We start from the raw sequence: 22,742 nt of genomic DNA on the forward strand, positions 1-22,742 counted from the left end.
ATAGACATTTAACCTTTTATTAATATTTTAGAAATTTAAATCACATACCTGGTCAAGAAACTGACCAATGGAAATGTGACTTTTCTTTCTATTATGGAGGCTGCCAGTAATGGCTAAATGCCATTGATGCCCGAGATGCTCAGCTTTCAGACACTGGAGCCTCTTGGTGCTGTAAGTTCAGGACACAGCAATCTCAAGATTTCCATCCATCAGTCAGCTATTCACAGGCCTCAGCATTGACCAGGACAAGTAACTAAAGGTCTGAGTCCCATCTCAGTGACTTCCATTGCTCCATAAAGGCTACCAATGAGATACAGACATTTTCAACTGTCTGTGCACTAATTCCTTTCTGTACAGTGATCTTTAGTATTGCCAAACACATAATTTTTAATTACTAATTAAAATTATTTCCATGAATTGTATTTAGAAAGAGAATTAAACATGTACTTTTCAATCCAACAAACTATACAAACATTCATTTGGAACATTTTGTTGGATAAAGGCTACTGATGACAAATTTTTCAGAGTCTTATGAACTAGGAACTAAAAGTCAAGTACAAGAAAAACTCTGTATTTGGAAAAATCTTTATTAAACATTTTAATACAATATTCAATAGTAAAAAAATCAAGTGATGCATATGCAGAGTTTTCTGGCAGGGATCTCAGACAAGAGATGTAGTGAAATTGATTTATTTTACACCAAAGTTCAAAACAAATTCTTATTTATTACTTTACAAAGACTTAATTTAGAAAAAATGTGCAATATCAATATCTGAGTTAACAAAAATCTAAAAATAAAAACATTCTATTCCAATGTTTTCATACACTATTTACAAGAAAAGCAAAAAAGATTGCCTTCAATTTAACCCCTAGATTCTGAAATCCTCTGGATATGGCCAGTGTCTAAAGTTCTGTAATATTAATTTAACAACTTTGTACAACTTTTTTTTGTTTATGCATTTATTCACAGATTCAGGCAAGCTTTCATAAGTCAGTACTGCTCTTTAGTAAGCTGCTTGTTCAATTCCAAAGTTGATTTTTTTCATACTATTTAAAGGAAATATCCACTAAGCACTTTTAATATTGGTTCTCCCTATACACCAGTCAATAAAGAACAATCTCCTGGTTTATGACAGATAAACCCAGTATAATTTTTTTAGAGTACCAGAAAATTATCAGAAGATATTTAGATGAAATTTTAAATGACAAATTGCATAATCTACTTAACAGCCCTGAAAAATGAATAAATAAAATGTCATCTACTATCAAAATAATAATCTACTTACAAGTATTCCATCTTGCTTCTGAACTCCCTTAAAAAAACAGCTGTTGTAAATATTAAGTAATTTTGCTCTGATGGAAAGCATTTGATTTGTTGGGGATTTCTACATTAATTATCCTCAGAGAAATGTCCTGAATTTGTCCTACAGACTTCTGAATGCAAAGTAAAACCATTGAGTAATTTTTCTACTCCAGCAGTATTTTCAAGTCATGATATCACTAGATTAGTTCTGTATCTTTAAATTTAGTCATACAATCTATGTAAGACAGAAACTGCAGATCTGGGCAGTGTAATCTGACAGTAAATTTAGCCAGATACATGAGAGCCTTTGAAAACACAGACCCAGCTAATAAGCGTGCTAACAACTTTGGTACCCAACAGGGCCACCTTAAAAATCATTATGACCTAGCGAATGTCAATACTCATTTTACAATTTTACACTACCTTACTTTCATGGTTTGACTTTAACTTCAGTGATAAACATTACATGGTCGCATTCATAAGTCCATCAAAATCTATAGTAACTGGTACACATAGCAGTTACCTTGGTATGATTAACAGGAAGAGTTCTGTCTAAATGTACCTATCAGTGCAAAATCAAAGAAGCCTCTAAAAACGGACAACAACCCTGTTAAACTGGCCGAGAACAGCAACATATGCTTGCACAAAGTAGTCTGAGAGAAAGTTTACTGAAGAGCTCCTTTTCCGTATCTCTGCTGAGATCATTTAACACAGAAATGAACAAAGCAGCATCATTCTGACTATATTTTCTGAGTAAAACTCACCAGTTTAGAGTAACCTCATCACTGCCTTTCTGAAGGACAGATGGATACCAGATTGCTTCCATCAGCCTGAGCCAAGCAGGCTCCAGTGAAAAGCTTAGCACCTCCATTTGCACTCAGATCATAAGGCTGTACACCAGGAAAGTAGTAAATACATCAAAGCATAATTGCCATTCACATTAATATACAAACTAAAACTTCATACATACAGGTTGAATTCCTAAGAAAGGAACAAAGATTCTTTTTATACAGTCTCTGATTCCCCCAAATCGTATACTTACTGGATTACTTCCTATTAGCAACACATCACTATACAACATCTTCAGCAACTGTAGTGTCAAAAATTTGGTAATAAACTTGATGTTTCATTGCATCTCTGACATTATAGGACTTGATGAAGCATTCCAGCCATGGCAAGTCATCTACAAACAAAACCCAAATTACTGTTTAATACTAATTTCTAACTTTTATAGGAGAGAAACATAACTTGAGCAGGATCTTAACTAGGATATCTAAACGTATACAACAGTTAATGGGAAGAAAACTAAATTACTAATTTTAAAATTCCAATTTGTATCTTAAAATTTCCCGCAGCATCTGAAATGGTGTTCAGTGACAATCTTTCAAGCCTCGCCCTCCTCACTCCAGCGCCCCTCCCAAAACACTTGGTACCAGTAGTTGTACCACAGTATAGCACATATAAAGACTTTCCAATAATAAAAACTTATCTCCATGGGTCTCAATGAGACAATTTCATGGGTCTCAAAGGGAACAACCTTTACAATAGGGCCACTTTTTGTAAGCATGGTCAAGACTCCAAGCGTGGTTGTGGTGGTCACTGACAGCCATGTACTTAGAGGGAGTACACTGCAGAGGTCAGAGCTGCGGCAGAGACATATAGCTACCTTGGACGTGTGTAGTTTAGGCAGAGCTACTTCCTGCCACAACAGAACTACTGCACAAAAACCTCTGTGACTGGATTTGGATTAAGGTTTTGCTCAATTTTCATGGACGTTTCCTGTAGCAAGGGATGCTCTAAATCAGCATGTGCATTCAAAAGTAGAATCTCACCCAAAGCATGTGCCAGAAGCTGAACTCCCTTTCAGTTTTCCCTAACGTACTGTGACATTCAGTATGAAGGTGTTCTGGTTAACTTCCATATGAATACAAATGACATGTTAGTGCTTGCATAATAATGACTGTATTCACACATCACTGCATGCTACATGAGAATTTACTGAACTATTACTTTTCTTTCTCAAAAGGGAGTTCTACTATTACAGAAATGTATCAAAACAAATTAATTGGAACTCTCCTTACAGACTCCTGCATTTCTCTGTTCTGAGTTTTGCCCACACATAAGTTGAATTCTAAGACTTTGCATGTGCAATGGCAGATTGAAAGACCCCTTCCTTTCCCCTTCCCCCCTTTTAAAATAATGGCAATCTGACCTAATTTTCTTCCTGGAGGACAGAGCGTATTCATGGTCATCTGCATCTTTTGCTGAAGAAAATTATTAGTTAAGATTTCAGAGGCAGGAATTTGGAAAAAATTTTCCTGGAAGAGAACAGGAAGGTATGAGGCATTGGAAGAGGGGTAAGAAATCATTAGCCAGAACCCTGACTGCATGTTCTTTTACCATTTAAGGAACTTAAAATTATCCAGATAGGCAACGCAACAGAAGAACAATACTATTTCTAAAACTGTTCAGATACAGAAGAAAACCAAAGCTGTCTGAAAAAATTAATAGTCTGTAGTTCAGTACCCCTAAGTATTCAGGGACTACAGCCACCCAGAAAGCACACATGTAGGTCTGTATACATAACTGGCAGATATTCCTCATAAACCTCCATAACCAGACAATGTTATGGCCAGAAAGGATGGTCAGTCCTCCTCAACAGTCCCTTGCTGCAGTGAGCAGAACATTTTGAGAGGAACAAAGTCACTTGAAAACAAGGGGGCACTGCAACCTGGCTTCATAGAATTGGAACTCCCTTAGTTTGAGTTTCATTTTTTGATAGTTTTAGAAACTATGGAGAAAGGCTTATACTGTGGGATACATTTCTGAATGAAGGAGCAAAATAAAGAATGGAACACTGAAACATTAAGTAAACCTTTTCTGTGTATTTTTAAACCATATACAGTAAGCATGACTGACATAACTCCCATTTTATTCTTTCCAAGTTTGTTACCTGATTTTGTACCTCTAACGGCTCATCATCTTACACCTTGTCAAAGTGAGCTAAAGCTTCTGATAGCAATTTCTCCTTTTTGTTAAAAGATAAAAATACAGAATAATCTGCCTTTGTATAATTTTTGTCTGCTACATTTAATGGAAGTGATCAGAAGTTAGCAGATAATCCAGCAGCAAAATTGACAGAGATAACTACTTTTTCCTCTCACTCTTCCAATTCTTCTTCTGACTATAGAACTTTTCAATTTTTTCTTTCAATGACTTTTCCTATAAAGAGGAGAGGAAAGAAAAGAACTGAGAGTGTTCCTACAGAAGTGTGACTGGAAGCTAGTGTAAAGCTGCACTTCAAAGTAGCCCAGTTCTTTCTCAGGTGGTGCTGAAGGACCCAAGTTAAGGCTTGGAAGGTATTGGCTTGTCTTTGAAGTACCACCAGCAGGAATGCTAGCAGCTGGCACTTCAGAAGATATTGTGGGGTTTTTTTCTGCATCTAAACTGTAGTACTGAGCAGTATCTGATAAGAATCTGAGCTACCATGAAGTAGAGATTTTTGGAATTCTGCATCAAGAGATGGTTTAAAATCTTTCCCCCCACCTTCTTTTTGAAGTTTAGTTTCTTGATATAAAAAAGAAAAAAGGACAGTAGAAGGAAAAGATGACTAGCTGAAATGGGGATTGCAGCCTTTGACCTCCTTTGCTGCTAATACACCATGTATTTTAAGAAAACATACTTATGTTTTTTCCAATATTGTTTTTACTTACAGTCTTAAAATTAAACAAGGAAGAGTACTCCCTTCAAAGTCCCACTCAAAGTCATTAAGTACAATGGTGGAAAATATATACACATTAAATACAGTTGCTGTGGGGGAAAAAAAATTCCCAGTGAATTGTTTCTCTGTCCCATTTTGGACAAAGTTATAACTCTGAAGTGCCACTACACTGACTATTTTCCACTGGGGTAAATAGATTACTCCGAATGTGTATTGTGAGGTCCTGATATTCCCAGCCATGAACTGCTGGAATAAGAAAACACACAAATGCACTTATAGAAGGAAAAAAGGTACAATGTAATACTAATGTATTTTAGATAATAATTCTATTCTTTACCAAGTTCTTCTCACTTTTTTATTATTTTCTCTTTTCAAAACGATTGACATACCATCTCAAAATTTAGGATAGTAACTAAAATGGGTGTGTGTATGTGTGTGTAAAAACCAAAACAAAACCCCCCAAAACCCCCAAAGGTAAAACAAAAGGAAAAAACCCACGAAGTACATAGTAACAGATATTTCTACTGCACGCAAAAATACATGTAAAGGAGTAAATTCAATAAGAAGGATACTAGACTTATACAATTCATATTCAGCCCTAAACTGGAGATGTAGGAAGCAATGGCCAGCTCTTGTCAGCCAGAAATCCTCCACCTTCTGCATCACAAAAAATTCTTACTCAAAGCATCTTTGTGCATTAAACTGCTAATCTAATAATAAAGCTTATGAATTAGAGTAAAAAGGAAAGAAATAAAAAAAATTCCTGAAGACTAATTGGTAGTTTACTGTCAAAATAGGAGATGTCCAAAGTGGATTCTGCAGGCGATTGTCCAAAGTCTGGTGATTTTGAGAATTTTCAGTAGTGACATGCTTTATGGAATAGCAAATAGGCCCACTATGTTTACAGACAAAACCAAGCTGGGGGAACTGCAAGTATACAGGAGTAAAGAATTAGAATTAATTTTTGACAAACTTGAAGGCCAGTAGGACAAAAAAAAAAAAAAAAAAAAAATCCAACGAACAACCAACCCCCCCCCACTTTCCACCAGATACATGTATAAAATACTGCTTTTAAGCAAACCAAATCAACAGCTCAAAGAATGAGGAATAATTTCTTAAAGCTGAGGTTCTACTCAGAGATGAAGGGATTATACCATGAATCAGTAAGCAAGAAATTAAGTGATCCCCATACTGGTTTATACATATAGAAGCATTATCTGGCAATGCCTCATGCTAGGGTACTGTTTTAGCACTTTAAGGAAGATGTGGGCCACCTGGGAATAATCCAGAAGAACAACAGTGAGGATGGTCAGAGTTTTCAAAGAACTCTGACACGTAAGAAAAAACTGATATGAAAAAAACTCATATGGAAGAAGATAGAATGAACGGGGTTTTTTTAGCCTTCAGAAGGTAAAATCATTATACAGTATGTAGTGACAGGAAAACCATCCATTCTTCAGTGTCTCAGGTAGCAGGAATGGTCTTAAGTTGCTTCAGAGAAAACTGAAGATAGGTTAATTCTAAGGTTAGCAAAGTAGTTGAATAAACCGCTTCTGAAATCAAAGATGAATATCTGCATAGCTATAGTTGAGTCCTGCCTAGGTTCAGGGGAAGGAAGGCATCTTCTACCTCATTGTCATATGAAACAAAAATCAAGAATTAGTGAATGGATAGATTCTACTGAGAGTTAAAAAAAAGAGGTAATAAGATTTTGAACTAATCCAGAAGTTACCTGCATAAATCCTGAAACGCTCCCATCATTCACAGCATTCAGGCTGCACAATTTAACATTGCCAATAAAAGAGAAATTCAGCCATGGAAATGTATAGAAATCTATGGAAATACCAAATATCTATCTATAAGCTTCAGTTTTGTCTTTACGCTTTGATATTCTGTACTCTGATATTTGATTGAAAAATTACTAAAAATTACATTCTGTGCATCTTCATTGATGGACAGTATTAATAACATTACAGCACTTGTAACTGTCCCTGCAAAACACTGCAGGTAAGATAGAATGAGTATTTCTATACATACATTTGCTATTTTAAAAACAAATAAAACCCAAACCCATATAATCTGTAGAGTCTACCTTCACCTGGATTTACTTACATAATCAAAAAGGTATACATTTAGTGCTCCTGTTGCATCAACCAGTGTAAACTTCATAATAAAAACATACTGGAGCGGCACAATACCTAAAACTGGAGAAAGAAAAAATTGATCTGTTTCTTAGAGTGAATATGCAAGACAAACCATAACAACTCAAGCTCACAATATCCCTCCTTTAATAGTAACTGACTTTGAATACTGTCATTAACAGTATAAATTGACAGGCCAAAATATAGAGCTTCTGAATCACAAAATGTGGTTCTATTTTGACAGCACATTGCAATCTGCCTAGAAACACTTTAATAGACGAGTCTATAAAAATGCAGAAGGATTTTTAAGTATTTATTCTCATCCTAGTAAAAGAAATGCTAATACTTGCTTAGATCTTAGATCCTACACTGGTAGGATCCTCCTACTCCTTTTCTTTTATCCATGGAAGATTAAAGGAGACTTGCTCTTAATTCAGTGATAATAAGATAGCATTCCACCTGAAAACATATATTCTGAGGAAAACAATTTGTTTCATATGATGTAATAAAAGCTACCAGACAAAGTCTTACTCAGAAAAACTTTGCTGGCAGTTCTGAAAATATTCCAGCTTAAGTAAATGACTATAGTAATTCTCTCACTGGCAGCAGTAACTGTTATGCTGCAAACATAAAATATCTTAAACATACAAAGTTAATGCAACTCTGCATCAGTCTCTTTCGGGTATATTACTTAAATTGGCTAGTCATTTTATGTTCAACTGATCTGATATACTTGCAGGTTACCATTTAGTCTGAAAATACAGATGGTAAAAGAATAATATACATAAAATAGTTTAAATGCCAGAAAGCATTTAATGAATATTGTTTTCATTTTGAGAATTAAATGTCAATCACAGGTGTTGTAACACTGCCAGTTATATATTACTTTACATTTATTTAATAGAATATAATTATGACAGTTTATTTAGGAGAACTACTGTATCGCTTGAATAGTTTTTTTCTTTTATAAAGTCTTTACCAAGCTTAGATACTGCTAGATATTCCAACTTAATGTTAGAACACGAATTGATAAACTTGAAAATATTCTTTCTCCTTCATATGTTGTGAAGTTTTAAGCTCCATTTTACCTCCAGCATTTGAACACGTTGACTACATAAAGTAAAGCAAGGAACACACAAAGCATAGAACACACATATATGTTACGGTATAATTCCTTTCATTTGAATATTATTTCTTGCAGACTCTCTGGAATATGCTTAGCATTGACAAGGCTTGCAGGAGATAAAAGTCTAACTTGTACTAGTAATTAAATAGGACTCTCTTTAGTTCAGGTCAGAAAAACTTCATCTTCAAAAGGGAAAGCAAGACTAAATTCTAGGACTGCAAGCATGTACATAGTTTAAAAATGACATCTGCAACCAAAAATTCATCACATCTGTACTACGATAGATGTTACTAGTGACACCTATGGTAGAAGAAACTATTCAACATATAAAATCCTTTAATTCATACTGTAATGATTTCAAAAGTAAATATGCTATTTCAACTGGTAAAAGGTGAATAAATTTTACAGCTTTATACTCAAGCATAATAATAAATTACATGCTTTCTGTACAAAACTGCAACCCAGAAACCAAACTATTTCATATAAACACTTCAGAATTAAGGCACAAAAGTATTTCAGGGCAATATCATGTCAGCTGACCTTGTGCTATTTCAGTTGGTTCCCATGATGGTCGTTGCTCTGCTGCAATGGAACTTAGACTCTTGATAGGCTTTGGAGTTGAACACTGCTTGCACCTAGCATTTAGAACAAGAAACTGAGACTAACCAAACACTGATTTATTTATACTAGAAGCTTTCTGAAAAAAAAAAAAAAAAAAAAAAAAAAAAAAAATTCTGATTTCCTTAATCAGTGCGAGTGCAAAAATATTTCTATTGCTGTTTAAAATAACTATTTTACTAGACACACAAGCTTTAGACCACATCAAAACCCTTAATGCTGCTTTTGTATTATGCCCAAGAAGAAATAAATCATTTTGGTCTGGAAAAGACCACCTCAGTGAACAGAAAGAAGGAAAACTGTACATCAAGGCTGAGAGCTGGGGTTGTTCAGCCTGGAGAAGGGAAGGCTGCAGGGAGACCTTATTGCAGCCTTTCAATATATAAAGGGGGCTTATAAGAAAGATGGAGAGAGACTTTTTACCAAGGCCCTTAATGACAGGACAACGGACAATAGTTTTAAACTGAAAGAGGGTTGATTTAGGTTGTACAGAAGGAAGAAGTTCTTTACTGTGAGGGTGGTGAGACACTGGAACAGGTTGCCCAGAGAAGCTGTGGATGCCCCATCCCTGGCAGTGTCCAAGGCCAGGTTGGATGGGGCTTTGAGCAACCTCGTCTAGTGAAAGATGTCCCTGCCCATGGCAGGGGTGTTGGACTAGATAATCTTTAAAGGTCTCTTCCAAGCCAAACCATTCTAAGATCACTACATTGCTAAACATATATTCCTATGTCACTGCTAAACATATATTCCTATGTCACTATTTCGTTGTTTAGCAATACAAACAACATTTCACTTTGTAAAAGCAGGAATGAATCTGAACTTGTAGCACACTCTAAAAACACAACAGGGTTAGAGGAGAAATTTGGCTTTACCTATGTTAAAAAATATTAACTATGAGTTATTAAAACAATCTCTTTCATTACTGGTATATTTACACCAGTAATTATAAATTTTACACGTGACATAGTAAGCAAATGCTGCAAGTGGACGAAAATATTGAAAAACTGTTTTCAAAGTTGTTCTTATTTGCCTCAAGGAATAAAATTACAGAACAACTGTTTTTTCCAAATTAAGCTTCTGTGCTAGTATATTACAATTAGAACTTAAAATAGACATTTATTGTCTTTTAGAATTACATGCAAAACATGTCATAAAAATCAATTGCACTAGTTCTGCTCAAGTGATATAAAGGAGTGAAGTTACTTTTTTCCTATAAAAAACCCACCCAAACTCCAATAAAGTAACTTAGCTATGAACTTTGTTTTTTATATGCAAGTGTGTGTGGGTTTTTTTTTATATATATATATATATGAATATACATGCATACGCACACACGCACATAAATATTTATACGGGTATTCAAGCTCATTCCTACAGCAAAAATAACTTTGCTTTTCATTCTACTATACAGAATTTTTTTTAGACTTTGCTAAGTATATGCTACTGATAAAAAAGTGCGTGGAACAAAGCTCTGAAATGCCAACATCCTTGTGAAGTTCCTTCCTAAATATCCTGTAAACAATCATGGAATATCTTATAGAGTGTTGGCTTTTACAGTACAGCCATTTAAACAGAGAACGATGTCTGAAGGCGAGTTGCGCATAGCTGGGGAAATACATGGATTATGAAGTACAAGGGGAAATACTTTGTACTGGTGAAGATCCAGTCCCAGTAGGAATATCCATATATTGCCTTTATTTAAAAAAGCTGTGGACAGCCATATCTGGAAAGGTCAAACAATATAGGACAAAGAGAAAAAATTATCTGTATTTGTTTTATCAGGCCCTTATGGGAAACTTTAGGGTTCACATGAAACATGAAATATTTCTGCACAGAATTTTTTTTACTGCCTACAGGACTGAAGTAGTGCAACACAGTGCTCTGCTTGAACTTATTAGGGCTGCTGAGAGGGAGGACTCAGCTTGCATGAAGTAGACCGTTATTTCTGAGCTCAGTAACTGCATGCTGCTGCTGCGCAGTACTGGGAGAACATACTGCTGCTAGCTCTCATTGAGCAGGAACATGGTATTGCATGGCATAGCACAGATACCAGACCTAGATATGTGTACCATATTCCACAGCCTTGAAACTGTGGAATTCAGAAACCTGATGAAGTCATCTCTACAGTGACTGACATCGACAATCAGGTAAAGGCACTTTGCAGTGTTGTAGATCTCAATAAATGGCAAAGGCTGAGGAAAGGCTGTCCAAAATCCCTCATTTCTTCCAAACCCCAAACTTTCCCAACACCAGGAATGAGAGAGAATGAGACATGGATTGACAGCCTGAAATTATTTTCTGGGTCTCTATTTAAATATTACCTGTGTACAAAAAAACCCCAGCATACATTTTTAAAGCAACATATGTTTTGGCTTTAGTCTAATGAGTAAGACCTGAAAATGGTATTTTTCTGGCCAGAAAATGGAAGATCTGGACTAAAAGAGGAAGATTTAGGCATTTTGCAGCCTAAAGAGACTCATATGTGCACTTCCATCTCTGTAGTATATTGCCCTACCCACACACCACAGGCAAGACTGAACCTGGGGTGCTGTGTAATTAAGGGCATAAGATTTATAGAGCAAGATAGAGCCCAACTGCAGTTAAGTCCTTTGATACGAGGTAGTAGTATGGCATTTCAATCCTGATCTCAGTACTGCTGATCATGTTATGTATTTTGCATCAAAGAATCTTTGGGTAAGTTATCCCTTGAGCACTGCTGTTCGAATTACTGAAGAAAATGATATCTATCTATTGCTGCAACTATGAAAATATCAACAAATACTTTGAACCTACCCATAATATTTTATGTTGCCTTGTAAAAGAAAAGGAGCTGAAGGATCTAATAATTCAAGATCATCTTCTGTGGATCTCACAGGAATAACACATTTAAATCTTTTTGTAAGCTTCCAGACTTCTTTTAGTGTTCCACCTATTAAGAACAGAAAAACATGTCTTTTTAAACTGTAATCAAGAATAAATTGAACAGCTTGCATTTCTTGGCTGATTAGATGTTGATTTCAGGACCTTCAATAAAAATTGAGACCCACTATTGAAAACTGAAAAAATGGTCCATCTTACTCAACAACAGACTCAATAAAGAATCAAAGATAGGCATTTATCAGAGCAGATACCTTAATAGCTATCATAGCCATCACTGTAACAATGAGGTTGTATTTTGCTAGCATGACTTTCATTTAATTTCTCCTATGATTTTATTAGCAATTTTCTTGGGGGAAAAAAAGAACAAACTGACTTTTTGTAATTGCTCCTAAGTAAGTGTTTTTTCAGCTTTTAACCAGCAGTTTATGAAAAAGTATTCAACCACATCATAATTGACATGAGGTAGGAAATGCAGAACCACCAAACTTCATGCTAATTTGAATGCTAGTAAATTGGGGCCATGCTAGGAACACAGCAGAAATTTAATGTATTACAGCTGGAACCCTGAGATTTTCCAATTCCAGTGACAGGAAAAAGTTTTTTCAAATTTATTATAAATCACAGGATAACTTGCCTTCAGTCTCTGTACTATGGACTGCAGAACGGATTACGGAATCTTTTTGACAGTTCACCAATTCAGTGGAAATGTGGTAAATTTATTAATTTAACACACAGAGAACAGTTATTTGGAAATAGTTCAATAAATTATATGATTTAATCAGCTTGTGAACAACAATTAAAAAAAGCGAGCAAACTGCTCTAAAATAAATATATTCTACAACTGTGTTGTTTACCACCAACTATAACTAAGATGTTTCAAAGACTTTATGACAAGTAATTACAACACTGGATTCTAAAATATTTATTGCATATATTTGTTACTTCTATTGCAGAGGTAACTAGAGAAGAAAATAAAATCAATAAAATTGCATTATTACTGGTGATGAAAAAATGCACAACATGAAACCTCCTCAATGAACTTCTAGTAAAAAAAAATAAAGAAACCAGAGGCACAGATATTTGAAATTACTTCCCAAAAAGTTAGAAAACAAAGGTCCTCCAAGTACAGTCACACAGATAACACATCTCATATACATTTCAACTGTCATTCAAGGGATTAACATACAAAATTCAGCATAGTTTTAACTGACATTGCTAAAAGGTCTTCAGAATTTCAACTTTCCTGTAATATGAAGTTACATTGAGCAAATGTATTCTGCCTTCAAAGAGACTGGCATAAAACACAGAGAATTACTAGGGGTTGACAATCAGAGTGATTTCATGCACAAATAACGAGGATATGCAAGGACCATTAATCTACTTGTTAACTGTAACATTTCACTCTTCAGTTCAACTAATCTATAGCAATGGTTATGGAATCCTCTCACTCCCTGTCAAGGGTCACATAAAATTCTGTCCATTATCCAACTACTTCCTCAATTCCAGCCCCATAGATGCCAAACACTCAAAAAGAAGTCCTTGCTTCAGCATAATGATTATGGGGAAGAATAGAGTATTGTGTTGTAGAAGAGCAAATTGCTTGTGTTTAACAAATGAGTAGAATCTAGACCACGTCTGTCTTATAAATGTCATAATGTGTTTGGCCTTTGAAGGTTGTCTATATTTGGAAAAGTGCTGGGAAGATTTCTAGGGAGACTTCAAAATCTCCACATCCAAAAACTTAAAGATAAAAATTAAAATAGCATGTAGCTTTGGCAAGGTTCATGATCAATGTTCTCAGAAAGAAGTGCTAAAACACTGATTATGCCTTTTCCTTGTGCTCCAACATGAAGCACATATATCCACATACACACATACTGAGCTGCTGGCACTTTAATATCTGAAAAAAGATTTATCAAGTTATATTGTTCAGTTATTTTGGGAAAATAGAGTAGAACTAGATTCTTTTTTCTTTTGTTTTCACAAAGATAAGGTTAGATTGAAAAAAAAAAAAAATCCAGTTTGGAACATGTCAGAAATAAAGCAGCTATCAGAACTAGTTGAATGTAAAACAAAGCAGAAAACAGAAGGGGTTTTGTCATTGACCCTTACACAAAGGACCACCTGACTTACATTTGCTTATTCATACCACTACTGGAGCACAACTGAAGACTTTGTTTTAAACTCAGAATGGTACTACATGCAATTATTTATTACTTTTATTCTATGCAAAACATTCCTTATAAGTATTCTTGCTAAATTGCTTTGTTTAAAGTTCAGTGGCTATTTCTCTTCCCTGAGGAAATCTGATAAAAACCAAACCAAACCAAAAAAATCTCATGCTGTGAGAAGCTCTATTAATCTGAAACAACACTGACATCCAGAGGCTGACAAAGTTAATTGTAGGCTTGCATTATGAGAAGCCTTCCAAAACTTTTCCACTTCAATACTAAAAATAGGGTTTTTTTAGAAGACTCCGCAAGTTTTCAAATCAGAACTGAAAAATCAGTAAGCACAGCTTGAAAAAAAACATATTCAGATGTTATTTTGAGCAGAATCAACAATAAACTTATTGGTATGGTTTTAAAATAGACAGAAGCATCTTACAAGACCTTCACAGATGACATTTTTCTGTTTACCCAACAGTAACTTAAAGTTCCAGCTGAGTTTTTCTTTTCTTTGAACACGCCTTTATGATCATCACTACTTACACTGAATACAACTTCAACATATCTTAACTTTGTAGATACTTAGAGTGGACACTGTGACATAAGCAGCGGTATATTTGCAATTTATCTTACCTTCTATCATAAGCAAAGTATCTTCAGGCTGTTGAAGCATTTCATCATGCTTTACAAAATGGATAGCTATTTTCCTTTGTTTCTGGTCTTGTGTAGTCCACATTACAGAATCATACCAGGATGTATTGTGTAATTCTGGGTTTGGGGCAGTAACAGCAGAGCCTTGTAAAATAAAGTCAAAGTCATCTCCATCTGGAACTTCTTGCCTAAAACCATTTCCAAAATGAATAAGTAAATTCTAACAGCTTCTCCTTAGGCAATCTAGCAACCAGGACAACAGTACTCCAAATAAACATTAAAATATAGTCATGAGAGTTAAAGTATATACAGGAAAAATAACTTTGTTGTTATATCAGTTTAAACATTTGGAGCTGTATAGCAAATTACGACAAGATTATTCATTTCCATGTTAATAAATATGCTAAGTAATCTAATCTTACCTAGGAGCAGAGGCAGCCTAGTGGCTCCATCCACACATATGTAAATCCATGGAAAAACAAATATATCAGATTTATGTTATTTCAGTTGGGCCTTAAAAGAGCCACACAACTGCATACCACTTCACCAGAGTGAAAAGACTGTATAAGCTCATATAATTTCAAGTTTTATGTTCTAACCTATTTTACTTTGCATATTTGGGGGGGGGGGGGGGGGGGAGAAAAAAGGGCAGGAACAGAATAGCTTCACGTATGTACTGTAAAGGGAAAACCTGCAACTCTATGCTACAGTTTCTTTCCAGTCCTGCTGGAGTGCACCATTTGTGCATTTCCAGTTGTGATCCACAGAGAAGTAATGCAGGCCATTCAAATTTTACCAGTACTATCAACAACAGGCAAAAAGCCAGTGGTTGGCGTGCAAATTAAAAATACAGTAGAATGTTTTCTCCTAAGCAAGACAGACCTGCTGGCTTCAGGTGGAATATGAACCGCAACAAAAAAGATAATGAAAAAAAAAGGCAAAAGCTTGGGCTGTTTCATAAAACACTGAAAGAAAGTAGGCGCCAAGCGTCAGAGTGGAGTTGAGGAAAAAATACCATCAACTCCTGCAGATTATTCTGATGATTTCACTTTCAAACCCAAGAGCAGCTGCTTCCACCAGTGAATAGAACAATTCCTGCCTGTGAAACCAAACTTTGATATTATTCTGCTATTGACTGTAGAACTGGCACACAAGAAGTCCTACTGAGCATGAACTTTCATTTTATGAACTGTTCACACTAACTCTTTCCACCTGTGTTCCTGGATTACTATTTTAAATGCAAAAACAACGGACCTAACATAACAGGTCATCTTTCCAGATATACCTATTAAACTCTTCCAGCCCCTACAGCCTGCCTGTAGATTTCCCGCAGAGGCAGGAACAGAATGAATTGGTTTGAACTAAGCTACGCATGAGGACTGAAACTTCTGTAATGTGGATACATGAATAAAACTACATACACATATATCAATATTTTGCTATTTACAGGAAAGCTTCCACTTGAAGTCTAAAAAACAAAAATACATCTCTCACAAGGATTTTATACTCCAAGCGTTATATGCATCTTACTGCATACAGCGTTAAAGGATCAAACTTGCATTGAACTTTGTTCAGTCAGGCTCTTCAGCATATGCTAAAACATGAAACAACTTCTTCTGCCACAGCAGAACATGTAGGAGAGAAGGACGCCCCTAAAGCATATTTCCTTTGTGGGCCTCTTAACTCACCCAATCCAGGCTGCAGTACAGCTCCGCTATATTTCACTGATTCCATCCACCTGATACACATGGTTGAGAAAAGAGAAGCTAAATTTCTGGGAAGCACTGCAAGCAGTCCTATCACTGCAGCAGGACAGTGGCAGTAGTACTAGCAAACAGGCTAACTAAAGCCTCACAAATCTATCTGGTTAAAAGTCTACCCTGTTTTTGTGGCAAAGAGAAGGCAGCGATATGTGAAACAGGAGAAGACTCAAATGAACAGAAATGAAGATATTAACAAGTCAAAAATATATAAAAAGGCTATAGTAGTCATGGAAAATTGTGGAATAAGGATGAATTTCATAAGGAACAAAAAATTCTATCAATTGTATCTGCTTATTACTACACAGAGTTGGCAAATATATCAATTATGTGACAAAAGTGGCAGAGAGAGTTGGTAATTATCTCCTTTTTACACTTGGTAATAAAGACCATGTACTTGTATGTTGTGAAGACGATGAAGCACTTCCTCTTACGTTAGCAACCAAGAGAACGTTATAACAACATCTGATAAGGACCACTATTTTTAAAGCTGCAAGCATGCTACTTTGCATGCAAAAGCTGTAAGAGAAGGATAGTAGGGGCATTTTCTTCTCTCAGTGATGTTTGTATCTAATAAACCTTGATTGTGCAAAAAATTTCAAAAGGCCAGGAGAATGTTAATGTGCCACCATATTAAGAAAGCAATAGTTTACACCAGTAACAATAAAGCTGTTTGCATGGGACCGATGCTAGGCAAGTCAGGCAAAAAAGGTGATACAGGATTCAGATGATCATGAATAAATAGCACTGTAATTCATGTCACTCAGTAGTTTAATCAAAAATAGACCGTTTCAAATAAACTTTCTTTCATTTTTAGATGAATATACACCATAAATGGTGTATGATTATTTGACTGAGCATTATTTGACACAATGACAAACTGTATTAAAGTGGAAATAACAATGCTAAAATGGTCAGCGAACTGACTCAGGTCAGAAAAAAGACAAAAATACCAACATGAATGGTGTTTCCCTGATATTTCAGGATCCAGAAAAGATGCCTTCTCTGGAAGATACACTTTAGTCAAAGATATTTTATTCATTCATTTGGAGACTATCATACCTTTTTGCTTATCTTATTTTAAAACTGCAATACAGAAACAGGTACTTAAATACAACTTTGGTATGGGAAAAAACATACTGCTATATTTGAAAATAAAGAAAAATTATTGTTTTGAAAGCAAAAGGTTCTGTAAATGGAACTCTTCTGACGATTTAAAGTTTTCCTACCTATTACCAGTGAGTGTCAAATCTTTGCTCAAAATGAAATGCATTTACATTCAGCTCATTTTACACAAGAAAGGATGAAAATACACTGAAAAATCTAGGCATCCCAAAACATACAGAACAATTTGTAATCACTTTTATTGTGTGAAACACTTACAAAGAGTTGCATTTGGAACAATAAAGTTTAATAGACTGATAGAGCTTCTGGGGTTTATAAGTTCTCAGCTTTGCTCTAATGCGATACTGTTGAGGAGCCGTGCTGTTCAGAATGGTTTTCAGTTCTGTGTTATTCAAATCCTGATGATCTGTTAATACTGCAAAATAACAACACACAGAGAAAAGGCTGTGCATACCTATTAAATATCATAATATTTGAAATATGGGAAATGGCCATAGCAGGTATGCATTCTCCCTTAGTTCCCAACTTCTCTTTCCTTTCCAGTTGCAGCCTCAGTTTTATCAATACATGTTACTGTAGTCTTTAAGATAAATCACAACAGGCTGTGGGAGCATGGTGTACTTCAGTGTACAGAAAGTCAACATGTAGAAAAAAAACAAATGAAAGTACACTATATAAATATGCTCTATTCCTTTAAAAATGGAATAAAACCAAAGTAACATTCATAAACTTATACTCTTAGAATAGCTCTTCCTATAATAAGTAGAATATATTATTTCAACCTTTGAGCTGACGTCTCAAAATTATTTTTGTTCTTTAGTAAAAATAAAATTCACCTTGAGGTCAAAATGTTTCCTACCTGTAACAGGTAACTGCTGACATCTCTGTAAGTGTGACTCAAGATCTAAAATCAAGAAGAATTTCTTAGTTATTTTCCTTCCTTCTTTTTCTTCTTTATCATGTGGACACACAAAACCAGATAGATAGGCAGATAGATACACACACAAACCCAAAAGCTGAACAAAGGAAAATGGAAATCCTAATGTATGAAAACAATATAGCAAAAGGGAAAAGCAAAGTAAGCAGAAGACAAACATTAGATATCAAGAGTTTACATATTTGAGGAGGAATTAGTGTATACATTAAATAGCAATGCTCATCAAAATGAACACTTTTCAAATGTATACTGTGAATGATACTGCTGACATAAACTGTATTCATCCCCCTGTAATCCTTCTGGACAACAGCATCAATACATTATTCTAAAAACAATATGGACTGCCTGGTCCCTCCTCTGAACAACCTCTACTACATATACACAGTGCAGTAAATATGTGCAAAATTCTTTCTAAATTTTGCAGTGTTATGGTCTAGACATGAAGTATTTATTTATTCTTGACTTTTGCACCCTCTTAGAAATATCCTATCAGAGTATGTTAATAATGCCTAAGTAACATAGGATTTTAAATGCTAGAAGCAAAGATGCAGGCTATGTCCAGCCAGCTTTAGAGTTTAATTCACTTTTAGTTATTCTTATTCTGGGCTAAAAATACCATCCAAAGAATAATACGGGATCTGTAGAAGTGCCTGTAAGATACTACATTTCCATGGCACTGCACCTTGCAAAACTCTGCCACTGATACAACCTTCCATCCAATGGCTTTAGAAGGGCTCCTCAGCAAGCAGCTGTTTAGTAGCATTTTCAGTGCCTGTCTCTAAGAAATTCCCCTTTAGAGGGAGGGAATTACGTCACTCTGCTTTATGATCTAATATAATATGATTAAGAACACAGTGTTTAATAATTTATTCACTGCCTCCTATGAAAGTATTTTTCCATGTATATGAAAGGCTTCTGCTGTGAGACAGAAGGACAGGGTAATGTCAGTTTCCAGTCTAATAATCACAGAAGAATTCTCTAAGGCTTTGTATGTGAAAGTAACATTACACACTTAGAGAAGCAGTTAACTGTGACCTTATCTTGACCATACATATGTTAGAAGAAAGAGCAAATCAGCTTTCAATTGCTCTTACCTGTAACATTGTTAAAAGTGCTGTCTAATTCCACTGAAGACATGCTTTCCATATTCTGACTGTCTGCCAGATCCACAGATTCTAAGAATCTAAAAATAAATGACTAAATATTTTATAACCTAGAGAAGTCTTTCATATACACACACACACATATATATATATGGGACTATACGTACACTTACATAAAACCTACTGTTTATCAATACACAGGTATAATGTTCAGACATAAATTTTCCAGCAGACACATAAAACTCAATTGAGCCAGAAGCTGCAGGAGTGTGTACTAATGATGCAGATGAGACACTCCTCTTCAAATCACTTCTGGGACTTTAAACACAATATAGTGCCAAAAGAAGTCTGTACTACAGGAAATGGAATTCCTGATAAAGGAATGTGGACTTTGGTTACTTGGCCTTTCCTAGGAGGAAAAAAGAGACTTTATAACCTTTGGAAGAAGGGGCGGGCAACTCGGGAGGACTACAAGGATGTCGTGAGGTTATGCAGGGAGAAAATTAGAAGGGCCAAAGCCCAACGAGAAATTAATCTGGCTACTGCCATAAAAGACAATAGAAAAATGTTTCTATAAATACATTAGCAACAAAAGGAGGGCTAAGGAGAATCTCCATCCTTTATTGGATGTGGGGGGAAACATAGTGACAAAGGATGAGGAAAAGGCTGAGGTACTTAATGCTGCCTTTGCCTCAGTCTTTAATAGTAAGACCAGTTGGTCTCGGGGTACCCAGCCCCCTGACCTGGAAGACAGGGACAGGGAGCAGAATGAAGCCCCCATAATCCAAGGGGAAATGGTTAGCAACCTGCTACACACCCAGGTCTATGGTGGTGGATGGGATCCACCCAAGGGTACTGAGGGAGCTGGCAGAAGTGCTCACCAAGCCACTTTCAACCATTTATCAGCAGTCCTGGCTAACTGGGGAGGTCCCAGTTGACTGGAAGTTAGCACATGTGACACCCATCTACACTAAGGGCTGGAGGGGGGATCTGGGGAACTACAGGCCTGCCAGTCTGACCTTGGTGCTGGAGAGGGTTATGGAGCAGATCATCTTGAGTGCCACCACATGGCACATACAGGACAACTAGGCAATTGGGCCCAGTCCACATGGGTTTATGAAAGGCAGGTCCTGCTTGACTAACATGATCTCCTTCTATAAGAAGGTGACCCACTTAGTGGATGAGGCTGTGGATGTTGTCTGCCTAGACTTTAGTAAAGTTTTTGACACCATTTCCCACAGCATTCTCCTGGAGAAACTGGCTGCTCATGGCTTGGATGGGCCTACACTTTCCTGGGTAAAAAAACAGGCTGGATGGCCAGGCCCAAAGAGTGGCGATGAATGGAGACAAATCCAGTTGGCAGCCAGTCACAAGTGGTGTTTCCCAGGGCTCAGTATTGGGGCCAGTTCTGTTTAAACTCTTTATCAATGATCTGAACGAGGGGATTGAGTGCACCCTCAGCAAGTCTGCAGATGACACCAAGTTGGGTTGGAGTGTTGATGTACTTGAGTGTAGGAAGGCTCTACAGAGGGATCTGGACAGGCTGGATTGGTGGGCTGAGGCCAATTGTATGAGGTCCAACAAGGCCAAGTGGTGGGTCCCGCACTTGGGTCACAACCCCATGCAACACCACAGGCTTGGGGAAGAGTGGCTGGAAAGCTGCCTGGCAGAAAAGGACCTGGAGGTGTTGGTCGACAGCCGGCTGAATATGAGCCAGCAGTGTGCCCAGGTGGCCAAGAAGGCCAACATCATCAGAAATAGCATGGCCAGGAGGACAAGGGAAGTGATCATCCCCCTGTGCTTGGCTGTTGTGGTTTAACCCCAGCCAGCAACTACGCACCACACACAGCTGCTTGCTCACTCCCCTCCAGTGGGATGGGGGAGAGATTGGAAGGGTAAAAGTAAGAAAACTTGTGGGTTGAGATAAAGACAGTTTAATAATTAAAGCAAAAGCTGCATGCAACACACAAAGCAAAACAAGGAATTCATTCACCACTTCCCACTGGCAGGCAGGTGTTCAGCCATCTACAGGAAAGCAGGGCTCCATCACCTATACCAGTTCCTTGGGAAAATAATGCCATCACTCTGAATGTCCCCCTGCCTTTCTTCTTTTCCTCATGGTTTTATATACTGAGCATGATGTCACATGATATGGAATATCCCTTTGGCCAGTTGGGGTCAGCTGTCCCAGCTGTGTCCCCTCCCAACTTTTTGGGCACCCCCAGCCTACTCACTGGTGGGGTGGTGTGAGAAGCAGAAAAGGCCTTGACTCTGGGTAAGCACTGCTCAGCAGTAACAAAAACATCCCTGTGTTATCAACACTGTTTTCTGCACAAATCCAAAAGAGCCCCATACTAGCTAGATGAAGAAAATTAACTCTATCCCAGCCAAAACCAGCACATCGGCACTGGTGAGGCTGCACCTTAAATACTGCATTCAGTTTTGGGCCCCTTGCTACGAGAAAGACATTGAGGTGCTGGAGCATGTCCAAAGAAGAACAACGAAGCTGGTAAAGGGTCTAGAACACAAGTCCTATGAGGAATGGCTGAGGGAACTGGGGTTGTTTAGCCTGGAGAAAAGGAGGCTGAGGGGAGACCTTATCGCTCTCTACAACTACCTGAAAGGAAGTTGTAGTGAGATGGGGGTCGGTCTCTTCTCCCAAGGTACAAGCAATAGGACAAGAGGAAACAGCCTCAAGTTGTACCAGGGGAGGTTTAATAGGATATTAGGAAAAATTTCGTCAAGTGTTGTCTTCAAGGGTTGTCAAGCATTGGAACAGGCTGCCCAGGGAAGTGGTTGAGTCACCATCCCTGGAGGTATTTAAAAGACGTGTAGACTTGTCACTTAGGGACATGGTTTAGTGGTGGACCTGGCAGTGTTAGGTTAATGGTTGGACTCGATGATCTTAAAGGCCCTTTCCAGCCTGAATGACTCCATGATTTCTTATGCATACAACGCAGTTCAGTAAAGCATTTATATTATATGTTTCATTTTGAATATCTTTAAGTCTCACCATTTCCAAGTAACAGATATGCACATGCTTAAAATGTGCTCAGTTTATTTGCTTAACCTTAGCTTTTATCTTAAGAGATTATATGCCAGTATAAAACTGAATAAGTATGTTAATGTGGCCAGGCCTTATTATTACAGCACTATAAAAGAGAAATCTAAATCCCTACTGTACTTTAAATTTGAAAAATTAGCCTTTA

At 36.8% G+C, this 22,742-nt stretch overlaps 1 protein-coding gene across 4 annotated transcripts in view; it reads right to left on the reverse strand.

Moving 5' to 3' along the window:
• Positions 1–569: 569 nt before the first annotated feature.
• Positions 570–22,742, reverse strand: part of POT1 (protection of telomeres 1) — an 83,118-nt gene continuing 60,945 nt past the window's right edge. For all 4 annotated transcript variants that reach the window (XM_052789276.1, XM_052789278.1, XM_052789277.1 and 1 more), the window contains 9 exons: positions 19,525–19,613; positions 18,353–18,397; positions 17,752–17,908; positions 14,591–14,796; positions 11,703–11,838; positions 8,832–8,926; positions 7,137–7,228; positions 3,516–3,621; positions 570–2,486 (listed from right to left, as the gene is read on the reverse strand). In XM_052789276.1, the coding sequence (XP_052645236.1) occupies positions 2,374–2,486; positions 3,516–3,621; positions 7,137–7,228; positions 8,832–8,926; positions 11,703–11,838; positions 14,591–14,796; positions 17,752–17,908; positions 18,353–18,397; positions 19,525–19,613 (1,039 nt within the window). In that variant the 3' untranslated portion in view covers positions 570–2,373. The remainder of the gene's footprint in view (positions 2,487–3,515; positions 3,622–7,136; positions 7,229–8,831; positions 8,927–11,702; positions 11,839–14,590; positions 14,797–17,751; positions 17,909–18,352; positions 18,398–19,524; positions 19,614–22,742) is intronic.

Source organism: Harpia harpyja, chromosome 6 (genome assembly GCF_026419915.1).
Source record: "Harpia harpyja isolate bHarHar1 chromosome 6, bHarHar1 primary haplotype, whole genome shotgun sequence".
Lineage (NCBI taxonomy): Eukaryota > Metazoa > Chordata > Aves > Accipitriformes > Accipitridae > Harpia > Harpia harpyja.